At 38.9% G+C, this 16,857-nt stretch overlaps 3 protein-coding genes across 5 annotated transcripts; 2 read left to right on the forward strand and 1 right to left on the reverse strand.

Annotated features, from left to right (window-relative positions):
- The first annotated feature begins 619 nt into the window (after positions 1–619).
- Positions 620–3,022, forward strand: LOC135618406 (endoglucanase 3-like). The gene is made up of 6 exons (XM_065119292.1): positions 620–913; positions 1,051–1,260; positions 1,341–1,634; positions 1,698–1,847; positions 2,329–2,604; positions 2,677–3,022. The coding sequence occupies exons 1-6, from the start codon at positions 716–718 to the stop codon at positions 3,004–3,006; spliced, it is 1,458 nt and encodes a 485-aa protein (XP_064975364.1). The 5' UTR covers positions 620–715; the 3' UTR covers positions 3,007–3,022.
- A 1,718-nt stretch (positions 3,023–4,740) lies between these two features.
- LOC103993190 (heavy metal-associated isoprenylated plant protein 39) lies at positions 4,741–5,930 on the reverse strand. 2 transcript variants are annotated; one of them, XM_065119037.1, is made up of 3 exons: positions 5,798–5,930; positions 5,414–5,489; positions 4,741–5,309 (listed from the first exon to the last, which is right to left on the reverse strand). In XM_065119037.1, the coding sequence occupies exons 1-3, from the start codon at positions 5,801–5,803 to the stop codon at positions 4,942–4,944; spliced, it is 450 nt and encodes a 149-aa protein (XP_064975109.1). In that variant the 5' UTR covers positions 5,804–5,930; the 3' UTR covers positions 4,741–4,941. The 2 variants fall into 2 exon arrangements, with proteins under 2 accessions (XP_064975109.1, XP_009411434.2); XM_009413159.3 differs by having other exon boundaries at positions 5,414–5,542; positions 5,798–5,926.
- Positions 5,931–14,803: 8,873 nt separating this feature from the next.
- Positions 14,804–16,790, forward strand: LOC103993189 (transcription repressor OFP7). Of its 2 annotated transcripts, XM_065120738.1 has the most exons (3): positions 14,804–15,212; positions 15,296–16,110; positions 16,235–16,790. In XM_065120738.1, exon 2 carries the CDS (start codon positions 15,332–15,334, stop codon positions 16,064–16,066), a length of 735 nt encoding a protein of 244 aa, XP_064976810.1. In that variant the 5' UTR covers positions 14,804–15,212; positions 15,296–15,331; the 3' UTR covers positions 16,067–16,110; positions 16,235–16,790. The 2 variants fall into 2 exon arrangements, with proteins under 2 accessions (XP_064976810.1, XP_018685368.2); XM_018829823.2 differs by lacking the exon at positions 16,235–16,790 and having other exon boundaries at positions 14,806–15,212; positions 15,296–16,174.
- Positions 16,791–16,857: the final 67 nt, after the last annotated feature.

Here is a 16,857-nt window from a genome sequence, read left to right on the forward strand (position 1 = left end):
ATAACATATAAAAAAGACTAAAACATTATAATGCATCTTCAAAGAATAATTTAATAAATTAAATTCTTTCTCATATAAGATATAAGTGATAGGAGGCTAAATTCTTCTCCTATTAGGAGTTGGACGACTTGGAGCGACTCCCCTATCTTTCTTTCCCCTCATCTTCTCTTCCAAATTCAATCATCAATAACCCTGTTGAAGCTCAATCAATCTCAAGCTAACTTGTAAGTAGACTCATAGTTCGATTTGTCAACAACGTGACCCACAAGAATGATCACTCAAGTGACTTCCTCAACTAAATGAGTGATCTTTGACTTACCATACTTCAATATTTTTATTGCTTAAGTTAAGATGCATACGAATCAGATTTTTCTCATCTCCAATTTTTGATTTGGCATTTTTATAATAATAATAATAATAATAATAATAATAATAATAATAATAATAATAACAATAACAATAATAACAACAACAATGTTCATTGATCCATTGGCTTCAAAACTTCTAACTTCTCTCCACATTTGGTCACTCCATAAATAACCCATCAATTGGGACCTCTTCTACTTCTTCTCCTTTCTCTAGTTTTTTTTTAGCTTTTCCTTCCCTCAAATAGCTGACCTTCACACACAAGTAACTGCCTCTAACATCTCCTCCCATGTCTAACTCCTAAAAGGCACAGTACCATCCCCAATCTCACCACCATAGCAGAGCAAAGATGGAGGTGGAGAAGATCGTGGCTCTTGCCATTCTCATCGCGTTAGCTTCCGGCGGAGTCTCCGGCGATCCCGACTACCACGACGCGCTGTCCAAGTCGCTTCTCTTCTTCCAGGGCCAGCGGTCCGGTAAGCTCCCACCGGACCAGTCCTTGACCTGGCGAGCAAACTCCGGCCTCACCGACGGCTACGCAGAAAACGTAGGATTTGGCCTTCACCAGTCACCACGGCACTGCACGGATGTCGTCATACTTATCACCTCCTCGTTTCAGTGAATTAACCTCTCTCTCTCTCTCTCTCTCTCTCTCTATATATATATATTTTTTTTTTTTCTCAGGTGGACTTGACAGGGGGCTACTATGACGCCGGAGACAACGTCAAGTTTGGCCTCCCCATGGCCTTCACCACCACCATGCTTGCATGGAGCGTGCTGGAATTTGGGAGGTGGATGCCCAAGGAACTAAATCATGCTCGAGAAGCAGTCCGCTGGGGCACCGACTACCTCCTCAAGGCCTCCGCCCCCCTTCCTTCCGCTCTCTACGTTCAAGTCTGCACCTCCAACCTGTCACGCATCTTAAGCTCGTTCTGTACCACCAGACTCAATCCGGCGCAATGAATCCATGGCAGGTCGGTGACCCAAAAGCCGACCATGACTGCTGGGAGCGGCCGGAGGACATGAGCACCCCGCGGTCGGTGTTCAAGGTGACTCCTTCCACCCCTGGCTCCGAAGTTGCAGCCGAGACAGCAGCGGCGCTAGCGGCCGCCTCCCTCGTCTTCAAGCACGTCGACGTGGGGTACTCGAAGAAGCTGCTACTGACTGCGAAGAAGGCCTTCGCGTTCGCTGATCAGTACCGAGGAAACTACAGCGACTCCCTCTCGTCCGTCGTCTGCCCCTTCTACTGCTCCTACTCTGGGTTTCAAGTAAGCTTTTACTTCTCATCAGATTTAGGTGGAAGAGACACTGATGGAATAGTAAATGTTTAGGATGAGCTTCTCTGGGGAGCTGCATGGCTGTACAAGGCCACCCGCAACTCTTCCTACCTGAGATTCGCTCAGTCTCTCGGCATCAACTACAATTCAGAGACGTTCAGCTGGGACAGCAAGATTCCTGGTGCAGCAGTGCTTCTTGCTCGAGTACATCACTCATCTGCTAAACCTTTTGAGCTTTGTCAAGATAGGAAAACAATAGTAGCAGAGATTTCTTTGTTGATAATAAAGAAATAGAAAGAGAATAAAATATATTTTATCATTATCCATTACAATTTATTGATTCATTAGCTCTCAGGAATAAAGAACTCAATTTATTAATTCATTATCTATTACAATTTTTTTTAGTAAACCCAAATATAAGAATTAAAAAATTATAAAAATAAATAAACATGATCGTATCAAATAAAAAATATGATAAATCATTTCGAAAAAGATAATAATTCTGAAAAAATAATAATATTAATATTTTTTATAAATTCTCATATTTATAGAGATGAATATTCAATCATGATCTTCGATCTGATTTTTTTATTTATTATAACATGACAACTCATTACATATGAAAAATATATCTGAACTAATCAGATTTTTTTAAAAAAATATATATAAATTAAACTCTCTGCAGGAATCCGTGGTGGACGAGAACGAAGCAGCGTCGGGGTTCCGCGAGCAAGCAGAGAGGTTCGTGTGCAATGTGCTACCGAAATCCCCGTCGGTGATTGTCAACTACACACCGGGCGGGCTTCTGTACATGTTGAACGGAAGCAACATGCAGTACGTGACATCCACCACTTTCCTGCTTTCCACCTACGCCAAGTACCTCAAGACCTCCAGCCAAACCATGAAGTGCGGTGATGCGATCGTCACCTCTTTGAGACTAAGGAAACTGGTGAAGAGACAGGTATCGAGTGCACGCCTTGAGCTGATGAACGTACTCCACACCTGAGGAGCTGAGTTCTGCTGCTTGCATCAGGTGGATTACATCTTGGGAGATAACCCGAGCAGGATGTCGTACATGGTCGGGTACGGCGACGAGTTCCCGCAGCGGATCCACCACCGCGGCTCATCGATCCCCAGTTTCCGGTTGAACGCAGAAGCCATCGGCTGCGACGAGGGCTTCCAGTTCTACTACGATGATAAACCTAACCCTAACGAATTGACGGGCGCCGTGGTCGGAGGGCCAGACGAGAACGACAAGTTCGCCGACGACCGGGAAGACTATTCGCAGTCGGAGCCGACGACCTACATCAATGCTCCGCTGGTGGGAACCTTGTCCTACTTGGCTGCGAGCTTTCGACCCTGAGAGGGGTGCTTACCTTTGGTCCATCACGTAGGAGACAGATCACATCACATATAAAACTTGTTGAGCAAGGAAGCGATAGAGCTATCACACATAGGACAAGATAAATTTTTTTATATTTTACTCAAAAAAATTTTATAACTTTAAAAATTTTATATGTCATTACTCAGGTTTAAGTACTTTTTTTTTCATAAGATTTTTTCAAGAATCAATAATTAATTTAATTTATTCTTTTATAGATATTTTAGGATGATTCTTTTATATATATATATAGTGCAGAAGTAAGGGACTCCCATTTGCTGTCAGGAGAACTCTCTAACCTTTTTTATTGTCCTGTCGAATCATCTGAATCCTATAGCGACTTTACCATCGGATGAGTCTACGTTGAAAGTGGACCTTGATAGATTCTAAACTTACCCCACATGTGTACCATGATAGAAGATAAGATTTTCCTAACTATATAAGTAAATATCTCTATTCTGTTAAGAAAAATCCTCTATATTCTGTTGAGGGAAATCCTTCCTCATAAATATGAGAGGGACATGTTAATGTATTTAAGCTTTTTCACTTCTTCAATAAAGGTTCTTCAATAATTGTTCTTATCTTTTATTATTTTCATGGTATCAGAGTAGTGAGAAAAGCGAAATTTCGTTCTTCCCTTCGGTCAGCGACCAATGCAGTTAAGAAAAGTAAAGCTTCGCTCTTGCTTTCGATCTTCAATAATTATTCTTATCTTCTATTATTTTCATCGTATCAGACAACTTGATGTATCCTTCTATTGAATTGAATTGGCTACAGAGCGATCATGAGCCAACCAGGGATCGATTTCACGACTCCTTATGGCAGGGGGAAATAGCTTAGTTCCATGGCGCGCCTGCAAAGCTACAACTCCATCTTGCAGTAATGTGTCATCGTTACAGTCATTAGCGTAGACCAGAAGGTCAAGCTTGTTGGAACGATCCATGGAGTTACGCCAAGTTCGAGAAACTAGCTAGCTTTGCACCTTCGGAATCCAAGTCGGGGTCCTGACGATGAGGCTGCTTGATGAAGACAGTGTGGCTGGGCACCACGTGATACCGCTCAGTGGAGCTGTCCATCTGGTCCGATGATCTTGAGATTCACGTTAGATCCAACACTGCGTACGTGACTTTTCAGTGCTGGGTTCATGGTTTCCATGATTTCTAGCTAGCAGAATTCCTCTGATCCAACGATCCAAACTGATGCTACGCTTACACGACAAAATCTGAAGGTTTTCAGTGCCCGAGACGAGGTTGGAGTTCCTTGTCGTTGTCTCCGAGCTGCGCACATGAGATGGCTCAGTCGAGGTACAGCTTCCGAGTCATCTCCCCAAATAGGAGATGACAGCGACCTGTTGCTGCGGGGAGCTCATTTACCAGTGCCCAAGTGAATCATTTCTTACCACCACCTCAGGACAAAAGACAGTAGAAGGAAGAGACCACATGCGTGCCTGTAGGTCTTCGGCAAAACAGAGGAAACCTTTGCATGCCCAACGTATGACATGTCGAGGTGTTACTGTCAGATGATGATGATGATGATAATGCTTAGGGTTATTAATGCTTACGATGATGATTGCTATCAGCCTGGGCTTCAATCCAAGATCTGATTCATGTTCATCTCTCGAAGTCAATCCCCACCCTGCCATACGCTAAGATATGAAACGAAGGCATGCCATTGAGATCAGTAAATGAAGTCTTAGAACCTCTTCAGACACATAAATAGGAGAAACAATGTCAAAATTTTATGAGAGATCCGAACACGAAATGCCAAGGAGCTCAAAACCGATCACTTGTCTGCACATCATCGCCACATAGCTCCACATGTACAGGGCCAAATCTCTAATTATCTTACACCCTTGCTGTAAGCCAGCTGCTTACCAGACTCAACCAATGATTCCACGGACTCGTCGAGGGAAATCCATCACAGGATGCTGCAAGAATTTGGATTCTCTTCTGCGCTCTGCGAGTAGTAATAGTGTGTGGTCGTGTGAGGGTTGTAGTTCTTGTATGCATTGACTTGGTCCGCTATCATTTGCTCATGGGGCTCCTTCTTCTCCTCCTTCTTGGCCTCCTCTTTCTTCTCCTCCTTCTTGGCTTCTTCCTTCTTGGGCTCCTCCTTCTTCGCTTGCTCCTTCTTGGGCTCTTCCTTCTTCTCCTCCTTTGCAGGCCCGACCGAGACGATACCGGTATGCCAGAATTTTCTCAGTTTGCTCACCACATCCACGGGATCGACGGATCCGACCACCGTCATTTTCCTCTCTTTCATATCCATGGCTATGGAATCGATCCCTGCTCAGCACAGTATAGAGGAAAGCAGTCAATCTAAGCATCAATGCACCCTGACCTGATGGGGATCGAGCTACAAAAACCAAAAGAAGAGGAAGATAGCATACCCTGAAGGGAAGAGACGGTCTTCATGGCCTTCCGTTTCTCTTTGTCATCATGTAAATCCAATTTCAAAACAATTTTCTGCAAGCGATACACGAATGATAAAAAACCAGAGAGTGACAGAGACATAAATCCTGCACTTACGAGAGAAATAACCAATCAGGCTACGGTGGTCAGATTAAAGATCTCTAGCGACAAAGAAAAAGAACAAGATCTATTCGATCAGAATCTTTCTACAAGAATAGAAGGGATGATTGTAGCGCACAACTCCAGAGAATCTACAAGAGGCCAACGGGAATAGCATGGCAGAATGCAACGAAACCAGAGAGCCGTTTAGGAGGAAGGAACGAAGAATGCACCGAAAACGGAAAAGAAAAAAAAGAAAACACCTTCATCTCTTCGAGCAGCCACAGCCCAGACGAACGACGAAGAGAAGGAGAGGCTGCGAGGGGTGGAAGTACTCGGCGATGCGGATCCAAGAAGTCTGGTCTTCTACAGAAAAGAGAGCAGCAACATGACCGAGGGAACTACAAAGGGGAAAGCGGCTGCACGCTGTCACCTTATTTGTCATCTTATTCTTCAACGATGGTGACAATTTTTCTTTCTTTTCGTATCTTTTATTTTAAGAGTCGAAGAAGAAGAAGAATCCCACTTGGAAAAATCTTGTTTATTCTATAAATCTATTTGTTTTTGTTGTTTTGTTCTTCGTCATGCACCCAATTAGCTTCGACCATCACTCGTTCACCCTTCTGTATTGCAGGCGATCTTTATATTGGAGGTAATGAATAGGTATAATTAAATGCGTATCACTAAAAGGCTTTCATGGCTTACAAAAACACGCATAAATGCTCGGTAATATGCTCGATTGTCGGAATATTAAGATTTCCCCTTTGTCCAAAGTGAGATGGTCTCGCACGTCTCACTCGATATCGTTGAGCATTGTGTGAATGGAGTTGGTTGTATAGGTCAGAGAGAGAGAGAGAGAGACGACTTCATATTCTCTATAAAAAAAAGAACGAGAAACATTTCTTCTATAACGTGTTCAAAAAAATAAAAATTTTAATAAAATTGTAGAGTTATACGTGAGAAAAGATTGAAAAGGAAACAGAATAAAATAGGAATTGAAATAGAGAATCGGATGACATATATTAGATTGATCCATAATTGAACAAAATTAAATTTCTTTTATCGAATCTATGTATATATGTTAATCTTGATCAATTTATCGATTTTAAATAAATATAATATTATTTATATTTATACATATATTATACCTCAAAGATTATATAATTTATAAGATTTCTTTGAAAATCTCACCTGATTGTAATGAGCTAAGCATAAGATATTATAACTAGTAACTATGGATCCTGCAACAGATAGAACTATCGATATCATTCAGTCTTACTATTTCCTCATAATATTTAAATTAAAACTTTCTTCTAATAACTTTCATTGTTCTACGATCATTGGATGTCCCCGATCGTTAAAATTGAGAGAACTAAACTCCTTCAATTCTCTCATTCCTAGTGTATTCTAATTTGATGTCCCCGATCAACACTTTCATATCACTCAATTATTCAAAAAAAGATAAAGCAAAAGGATCGGACGTCATCGACATCATATATTCCTAAAAACATCAAAGTAATTTTTCATCGATTATTATAGTTTACTAGACCTTAATATATTTTGTACATTAAATATATCAAATATCTTAGAGATTCTGACACCACTCAAATACATCGATATATATTGTATCGATGATCAATCAATATATCGATAAAGATCGATAAAACAAATCATGCAAATAACAACTCTCTCTCGAAAATTAAATGAGTTGAAGTCAATATAGGGGTGTTATATTTAAACTTACACCACCACAACATTGCTAACCTTTTCAGGTGGTCTCGTCTGCCAATCTTGACCGCTAAAAAGGCACAAGCCGTTTTGGACCCAAAAAAGTATTCCGAGGTGGAATCCAACTTCGAAACGAGTGTTTGATGACCACTTAGTATCATACTTTTATGCTTGGGGAACACGTAATTGATTCGGAACGAAGCGTTTCCTTCCACACTGATAAAAATGGATGTACACTAACCCATTATCACATGCGAACAAGCACTGTTATCAAGATTTGGTGTGGGGTATCCCAAGAAACATCAAGTTCGATAGGTAGTACGGTAGGATTGGCCAAATGGAGACCCTTCATTCAATTCCATCCGTCCCTGTGGTATGGTAGGAAGAGGCTTGGAGTGTTCATCAAGGAGTATACATACACCTCTTATTACTTGATTCCACGATGAGCATAGGCGTTTGGGTGCTTTTATATTATTGAGTGGATTAATTCGACCATACTAGTTTTGTTAGAATAATACTGTGGATTTAAATAAAAATAACAAAGTAATATAATAAATTGAAAGATAAAATTTATAGAGAATCTAAAAGTACATTACATACTCTCCTAAGATTGTTTTTCATACTTGAAGTCGAGAAATCAACCTCAAGATATGATCCGGTAAGAATACTCCTATGAAATATCGTCGAACGTGTTTCACGCTAATAAAATCAAGTAAGCATAAAAAAAATAACTAATAGAAAAAAATAGTTAGTATAAGATAAAGAAGCATCATGCACCAAAACATCTTAGGAAATTTGATTTTTTTTTAACTTATTTCAATGAATAACCAACTAAATATTATCGTGTTACCTCACCAATTAGTTCATGTTTATGTTACCTCAACGAAATGGCAAAAGGTAATTCTCCGCTATATACAAAAGTATAACATTGTTATACATAAACTCTTAACAAATAAAAATAGAATAATGAAATCTAAAAAAAATTAAAATTGTCTGTTTTCCTTAAATATTCCATATCAAGTTTTATGACAAAAGGTCGTCGTCTCCTGCGATGGCTGCTTTAGTTTAGCCGATGTCCATATCGGGAGCTGTGCCTCAATTCGTCCACTACCTCTGCGTTCTCACCATCGCGTAGTTCCCCTCCCACACGCAACAGCGCACTGTAACGAGAGGGGGAGAGACGAGGAGAGAGCAGAGAGGTGTGGCCTATTCCATGGATAAGAGGGACTCGATCTTCTTTTTAGTTGAGAAAACCGAGCCACACAAGGATTGGAAACCTTTGGAGTTTCTCTCTCATCAATTCAGCAATCGATGTAGACTCCATATTTAAATATCATTGTCAAAGTTCACCGATTCTGTCAGATTGCATTTAATAATTCGAGACAAAATTCAACAAAATTTTCCTTCAATTTGCTCTTTTCAATACAAAAGCTGCCATCAAAGAAAATAATTAATTAAAGTGACACCTATAAAGATTAGAGGAAAGAATGTGTAGTAGTAATTAAACATCGATGCATGTCCACTTCGATTTGCTAACATCGATATCATTCTCTTGGTACTATAACTCTTATGGATACAAGCAAATTGATAATTAAATTAAGATTAATTATATATTTTTTAATAATTAATTATCTTTAGTATTTCGATCATAAAATATATAGATTAATATATCCTAACATCATTGATTTTACTAATAGAAATATAAAAATAAATATTAAAAAGATAATTTTAAAATTTTAGTTGATGGTGACGAATGATGTCGATGGTGACAAACAACGAAGCTACTGAAAGCCGCGAGTAACTATTATGAATGAGAAAAATGCCGACAAGATGTGAGGATCATTCTGTATCTTCATCGATGTCGATGTAGTTATCGAGCGACCAAAGGATTGCTAAGCATATTATCGATGTCGACAAATGCAGAACGATCATCATCTTTTATCATCACACTTCTTATCTACACTAACCTCCCGCGGCCTCCAATATCATTATCGTTCGCTACCATCAAATTAGAAGGAGTAATTCTCAGAGGAGATAAAAAGAGACAAATAATTTATAATTATTTTACTAAGAATCTTTCTTCATTTTTCCTTTTATCCCGAGCTCATAAAGCTCGAGCAACCATATGAATCAATGCCTTTCGATTAAAACATTAGAGGGGATTGTTGATTAATATACGAGGATTCGAGTACGAGAACAAGACGACAGAACACGATTAACTAATCTTTCGAACGTTGCTAATAGATCGATGGAATCATAGACTATCGAGACAAGTCTCGTCGAATCTATCCTCGACATATACCAAGTAAACTCTAGCATTCCTCGAGCATACAATCTTTTGCATTGGATTAGGGATGCCTTCGGTCTTAAGTGAGACGAGGTAAGGAAAAGTGCTATTGACACAACCTTTTGCATCCACTTCATTGCTCGGGAGGGTACATAGAAGGATTTGTTTGAAGCAGCAACTCAACTTTGACATTGAGACGATAGGAGGGCGTTGCATTACGACCCATCCCGTTCGCTGCAGCAAAAAGGGCCTCCGTTTATACGCCGGATTGGGCTTTGCAGCGTGACGGAGAAGGTACACCCCGATGTACCACCGTATAATTCTGTTCGATTCAAGCCAAAATTAAATCGATCAAAATTGGAATCGAATTACATCAATTCCAACCAAAACCGACTAGGAATGATTCAATTCTGATTCCTAGGTTTGAGAAATCAAAATTATCAATTCTAAAACTGATGATTCATAAACTAAAATATAAGATTTTGCATATAATTCAATAATTTTAAAAGAAAAAAAAAGCGATCAAATAAGACTTTAACCACGCATTGGGTAGCCCAAATGATTGAACACTCACACACTTAGCCCGACGGTCGATAACAATTATTTCCAAGAGAACTAAAATCATCGATTCTAGAATCACGATCACGGTAGCACCATAGTCATGCCCTTTTGACCTACCACCATCGTTGTTCTTTTTAGCCGTACGAACGCATTGAATAAGATTTAAAGTAAATCCAATGATTCATAGTTTTTAATAATTCGAATAAACCAATCATATCAATTAAAATTATGTCAGATTTGTATTATAGTTATGTTTACTTAAGTACCCTTTAAATAGATTTATATTAACTTAAAATCAAGGATGATTATCCTATTGTCCCCTCCTCTTCGTCCCTCTACTATTTTTTTTTTTTTGTTCTTTTTAAACTCTCTCTCTCTCTCTCTCTCTCTCTTTCTTGTGTTCCTCATTCTCCATTGCCGCTCTTTCTAACATTTCTTCTCATCTCGATTCTTGTTTTTCCTCTATTCATTTAGCTCGCTTCGATCACCTTTCTGAATCGATAACTCCTCTTCCTCGGATAAGCTTTTCCTCTAGCCCACTCATTTTCCTTTAATTGGTTTTCTTTTTCTTGACCAACCTTTTTATATTTAATATTACTTAAATTTTATTTATTTATTTATTTGATGCTATATGTATTTTAAATTATTTTATACATTATAAAACACTTATTAAACCGACTGTTTAATTGGTTGATATATCGATTTGACCGATGACCAAGTGATTCGAGGTTCCATCGAATCCAATTGTTTTTCAATTTAATTTGAGTAATTATGACATACATATACAATCTAAGTCATTCTCAATTTCATCGGTCTTTTTCATCTTGGAGTGAACAAAATATAATCTCTTATCTATAATAAAGAGCGTTTATATCTTATTTACTAACCTTTCAAGGTATCTTTATGATGAGATATTGAGTCCATTTTGATGTCCCCTTCTGTCGAGCCTGATTTGAGACAAACCTCTAATCCCTCACATAAGCTATGCTTGATGGATGTGTGCATTGGTACAACCATCGATAGGTGACAAAATATGTCCTTCAATATATATCTGGATGAGAGAACTCTTTGTGACAAAATATATCTGGATTAGTAAAGAGTTTATCAATAACATGATAAATAAAGATGATATATGAATAACCCGATGGTATGATACGTTACATCCAATTAAATATATTGTGGATCTAATGGGACGACCATGACACTATCTCATTGTGACATCGATTTAGTGTCACAATGAGATGATGTGTTCCCTCATCTTAATGTATCATTATATGATAATCATAATATTCAACGGTTCGATGCACATCGTCTTCGAAATTGAATAATGATCGATGATTCAACATAACTATCTTATAGAATAACTCCCTATTTCATAACGATTCGATCTTAATCATTAGAATCGGGACGAAAAATGTAAATAATTCCTTCTGCTGAGAGGGGCGTCGACAAAGCTCATCATCATTATACAATCCACAGCATGCCACATTATGTCACACATCATATGACCCCAAAGAGACATCTTATTGATTTGATGAAATAATTATACAGAATATTAGCTGAATGCTTCCACATCTTGTGAGGAGGCGCGGGAACAAAATATTCGGGATGATACTATACAGAATATTAGATGAACTGACGAAACATGGGAGGTTCGGTTGGTCATCATCATACGTTCCCTCATCTTTTCCAATAACTAATAACACCAACAGCAATAAGTCCACATTTTACTTCTTTATGTGTATTAACTTGGATGGATGATTTTTCAAAAAATATTTTTTTTTGGTTTTTTTTTTTTATTTCGCAAGAGGTAGCCTTTTCAAATTTTCCAAAGGCGTTCCTATCTTTTCATAATCATCAAAGTACTTCTGATATGGCTTAGCACAGTTTCTTCATCCCAACGCTATTAGTTACAATATTTTTTAATAGGCTTATAGTGTTTTTGTCACCTCAATCAATTAAACATTATAAATATATTAAAAAAAAATTATATTAAAAAATAAGTTTTCAAATAATTACCTTTATTAGTTTGGGAATAAGAATAACTAACTTATAGTATTTTTGACCCCTTTAGTAAGTCTATTAAAAAATATTATAAGTAAAACTATTAAACTCAAAACCTAATAGAAACCAACTCATATAAAATAATAACATTTTAAATATTCTTATTGATTTAGAAATAAGAACAAATAAATAGGAAGGCTTCTTCTATGTCGATCCCAATGTTATGAAAATCTTTATAAGTTCTATAATTATTAGGGGTAAATGTCATTGACGATGTGGTCTAGACTTATAGGATTGTTTGAGATGTCTCCCACATGAGACTATTGAGCTATTTGAGTGTCATTTGTATAAAAATTAAGGTGAAGAGAGATTACTAGAGACGAGAATAGTCAAAAGAAGTATCATCTTTCTCTATATTAAAAGCGAGCTTTTATACTTGAACGAAGAAAGTTTACAATTATTTTTTTTTGCCATAAATGATGAGAAGGAAGCTTGCGACTAGTAAAATGATAAGAAAATATTTTTGACTAATCACATGTCTAACACCAAAAGAGGAAAAGAAGGCTAAGCTTCTTTCTTACCATTTAAGAAAGATAATTGTAAGATTTCTTCTTGTTATTATTATTTACGATGAGAAAGAAAATTACAAGCTTTCTTCTTACCATTCATGATGAGAAAGAGAATCGCAAGCTTCCATTACACTATTTACGATCATATATAAAAACTCGTCTTTAACATAAAAAAAAGAGGATTTATTTTGGTTATTCTCGTCCACATTTATAGGCTATCAAATTGAGCATCAAAAGGATTGGGTTGAGAAACATCTCTCAATCTTAGTTTTCGTGTAAGTGGCACTCAACTATATTTTTTCCTAATAATAATAAAAAAATTAAATTGATCCATCCTATTATGGATTGATCCAAATTCGATATGGGTGTCTTATGAAAAAGACGAGGATATTTTATAAAAAAAAGAAAAGGACACCTAAAATAAACAGTGAAAAATGAGGACAAAAGGGATTGCATAAAGCTAAGTAATACTGCTGGCCCATAAGTCTTCGGTAACCCCGACCAAATCATATGTTGGATGTCTAACTCTAGTCTCGTCTTCGTTGGTCGTTCCTATTAATTTAGCTTGAAAACATGAAACAAGAGGGAGGCCTTCGCCCACGAAGGTCGCGACTACCCTTTTGTCCCTCGCGTGCCCGCTACGGGCCTGACCGCTGCGGTAGGTATTAAGACCCGCACATGGTTTTGAATCATGGTGGGCCCCCGTCCTGAGAACCAAATCCCACAACATTTTTGTTTACCCGATTATATTTCAATCTTATTATTATCTTCATATTTAAGCTTCAGGAAAAACAGATGTAAAACGTGTGAAAATAGTGTTAGACGAGAGGGATCTCACTGCGCTTGTTGTTTGCGAGAGGACTGAGAAGACGGGAGGGAATGAATGCAAGAGCAACATCGATAAGACGTTAAGCTTTTGGATCACTAGATACTCGATATGTGTTTGTTTGTGCCACAACAATCGAAAGGGGATGGCTTTTCAACGAGTAGGTGCTACCTTTGAATGAAATGAGATATAACGTAGATTCTTATGACCAGAGGAGGCCATGCAATAATTGCATCTCTGGAAGAGAGTTGCTATGATGGCATTAGTCATGCTAGAGTTTAGGGTATTGTTAATTATTTACACGGTTCATACAAAACCCTAAGGAAGATATTTCGTTTAATGAGGGCCCAGAACTAGAAGGGCTCGAGGTTAACTCGCCTTACGATTCGAGTTAGATCGGACGAGTTGGTTCAGGCTTTTCGAGTTCTTATAGGGTAAGCAAGGATCAAAGACTTCATGGGAAAGGGAGAAAAGATTTTATTAACTTCAACAACAAAAAAATACAAAGATCTAAATCAATAACATACCAAAAAATATATGTGGTTCTCATAAATTTAATAAGATGAAATAAAATGAGATCGATTATAAAACCCTTTAGTTTTCTTCACTCGAATATAAATTTTTCTGTACATTCTCTCAAGAAAATCTTAAAAAATTTATGTATTTTTTTTATTATTTTTAGACATCATACGGAGAAACTTACGATAAAAGAATCAAACCCTAATTATGTGAACTTTTTTTTCCCACGAGGCTCTTTCTTATATCAAGACTTTTTTTCTCATAAAATATTGATTTTAGGAATCTTAAATACTTATCGATCCTAATATATATACATACGAGCTTGTTATTTAAAAATATATATTAGAAAATTAAATGATAAAAATGAGATCAATTATAAAACACTTTAGTTTTCTTCACTCGAACATAAATTTTTCTGCACATTCTCTCAAGCAAATCTTGAAAAATTTATATATTTTTTATTATTTTTACACACCACATAGAGAAACTCAGGATAAAAAAATCAAATCCTAATTATCTGTACTTTTATTATTTCCACAAGACATTTTCTTATATCAAGACTTTTTATCCTCATAAAATATTAATTTTAGGAATCTTAAATACTTATCGATCTTAATATATATACATACGAGCTTGTTATTTAAAAATATATATTAGAAAATTAAATGAAAAAAAGGCATTATGTGAGAAAGGCTTTAAAACTGAGAAGTCTTGTTCGGACCTTTCATTTCTAACAGTTACGTAAGAGAGAGAGAGCAAGTGAGGCTAGTAATGTTGCTTGCGGATGGACACAGCATACTCGACTATATAGACATCCTTGTCTATGACTCTTTCCGTGGGCTCATTAATGACAAGCCACCTGAGTCAATACTTCCACCATTGGCGTCGGATCTCATCACTGCAAGCAAAACTTAAAATAGGGAAGACCTTCTGGTTCTTCGTTCTTCTAATCCCCGAAGCAGGCATCTTCTTCATCTTCGGGCGTTGCTACATGCCCATCACCTTGATCATGCCCTAGCTGTCAGAGGCTAAAAGATTCCTCTACGGTCTATCTTTTGTCTGCACTCAATGCTGACTTTGATCCCTTCCACAGTAGTCTCCCAGCAAGCAAGTGGACTAAATTCTCGAGCCTGAAATGGTGGCTGAATCGATCTCCGAGGCAGAAGAATTATATATAGCTGCAGGTAACCATCGTCTCCCACCAACTTGACCTAATTCCAGCATGTACATGTGCTGCGTAAACCAAATCTAACCCCTCGATTGCCAGTCCATGTCGGGCGAGGGACCATAAGAGGTGGATGCGATGCGAGATAATTTAGTCCACAAGGCAGCTGGGCAGATACCAGCTTTGATAGAGGGCTTGAAGAGGAAGAGGGGCAGGATGAGCACCGGTGCGCGGAAGAGGAGAAGCAGCTCATTTTTGTCCCTTGGCTGTGGCTGTACCGACTCCAAATCGGTCTCGGTGTCAGGCAGCTTCGGCAGCAAGTCTACGTCGACTCTGCCACCGGCGCGCAGGGTCGCGGAATTCTCTTCTGCGGATACCATCACCCTCACCTCCGGATCCTCGTCTTTCTACGAGGAGGAGGATGTGGAGGTGAAGATGGAGAGATCCACGAGCACGCCGAGCTTTTCGGAGCTTCTACGCCAACTCAACGAATTGGAGCAGAGCGTGATCGCTTGCGGGAGCCACGCTCCCCTGTCCATCGATGGCAAAAGAGATGAGAAGAAGGGGAATCGGTGGAGCAGCGGCCAAGGAGGGCAAGGACTGGAGGACAGCATCGTGGTGAAGGAGACGGAGGACCCGCTCGGGGAGTTTCGGCGGTCGATGCTGCATATGATCGTCGAGAAGGAAATCGTGGATGGTGCGGAGTTGAGGGAGCTGCTCCGCCGTTTTCTTGCGCTCAATTCCCAGCGGCACCATCGCACCATCCTCCGTGCGTTCGCCGAGATATGGGACGACGTGTTCTCCGGGTACGAGCAGACCCCCGATCTTCTCCGCCATGGCTACTCCGGGCTTCCACCTCGCCGGCATTTCTGAGATGCAGAAGCAGAGCCACAACCAAAAGCTACATCCATCCATCTGTACAACTCCTCTTCCCTTATCTTTATGCGTTATATGACGTCTTTAAACTCGATTTCCAGTCCCCATTACCTCTCGAGTTACCTAAAATCTCATTCGATCTTTGGTTTTGCTCATAAAATTCAGAGATTAGTTTACATAAAATAGAAGACACAACTCCTTAGCAGACAGGACAAACGAATTCAACATCTTGGTCTCCACAGAACGGCACTAGTTTCAATCGACCCTTCAACACGCCAATGCTCTGGTGGCGACGCTTATCTGCACGACGTAGGTTTAGTTGACTTTTAGGTGCTGCCTTGTGATTTCACGCTTCCTGATGGACTTTTAGAGTGCAAATGCGAGCTGGAAGCATGGAGCTGTGGAAGGGATGCTAAGCTTCGCTACGGTTTGCTCCCTCGGGCAAATGTAAGTGAGCTCTCGCGATCAGTTCACCTACCACACATCAATGCAACCGGTTTCCAGTGGAAGCATCGAAAGGTTCCTTCGTTAATGGGCCAATGGGTCTTTCCTGCGACGTACGTCTCATGAACGTGATGGGTCTGAACTCGGTGCTGACAACTCTTCCTCCGTCGATGCATCTACTACCTTTCTTGCATCAACGGCGGAATCAAATACGATCATAAATCTGGTCAGTAGAATGTTATTTTCAGCTTTTGCAGCCGATTGTATGGATAATCATCTACCCTTCCCTGGAAAATTACTGTAGTCCACATGACACACGACAAGACAACAGATGCTTATTGCTT

Source organism: Musa acuminata, chromosome BXJ2-8 (assembly GCF_036884655.1).
Source record: "Musa acuminata AAA Group cultivar baxijiao chromosome BXJ2-8, Cavendish_Baxijiao_AAA, whole genome shotgun sequence".
NCBI lineage: Eukaryota > Viridiplantae > Streptophyta > Magnoliopsida > Zingiberales > Musaceae > Musa > Musa acuminata.

Bases quoted from the DNA above. Each gene is read 5' to 3' on its own strand.
- LOC103993189 (XM_065120738.1), top strand. From the start codon at position 15,332: ATGCGAGATAATTTAGTCCACAAGGCAGCTGGGCAGATACCAGCTTTG.
- LOC135618406 (XM_065119292.1), top strand. From the start codon at position 716: ATGGAGGTGGAGAAGATCGTGGCTCTTGCCATTCTCATCGCGTTAGCT. The intron at 1,261-1,340 runs GTCTGCACCTCC...AATCCATGGCAG, and splicing joins CTTCCGCTCTCTACGTTCAA to GTCGGTGACCCAAAAGCCGA. The intron at 2,605-2,676 runs GTATCGAGTGCA...TGCTTGCATCAG, and splicing joins GGAAACTGGTGAAGAGACAG to GTGGATTACATCTTGGGAGA.
- LOC103993190 (XM_009413159.3), bottom strand. From the start codon at position 5,537: ATGTCTCTGTCACTCTCTGGTTTTTTATCATTCGTGTATCGCTTGCAG. The intron at 5,310-5,413 runs GTATGCTATCTT...TGTGCTGAGCAG, and splicing joins GACCGTCTCTTCCCTTCAGG to GGATCGATTCCATAGCCATG.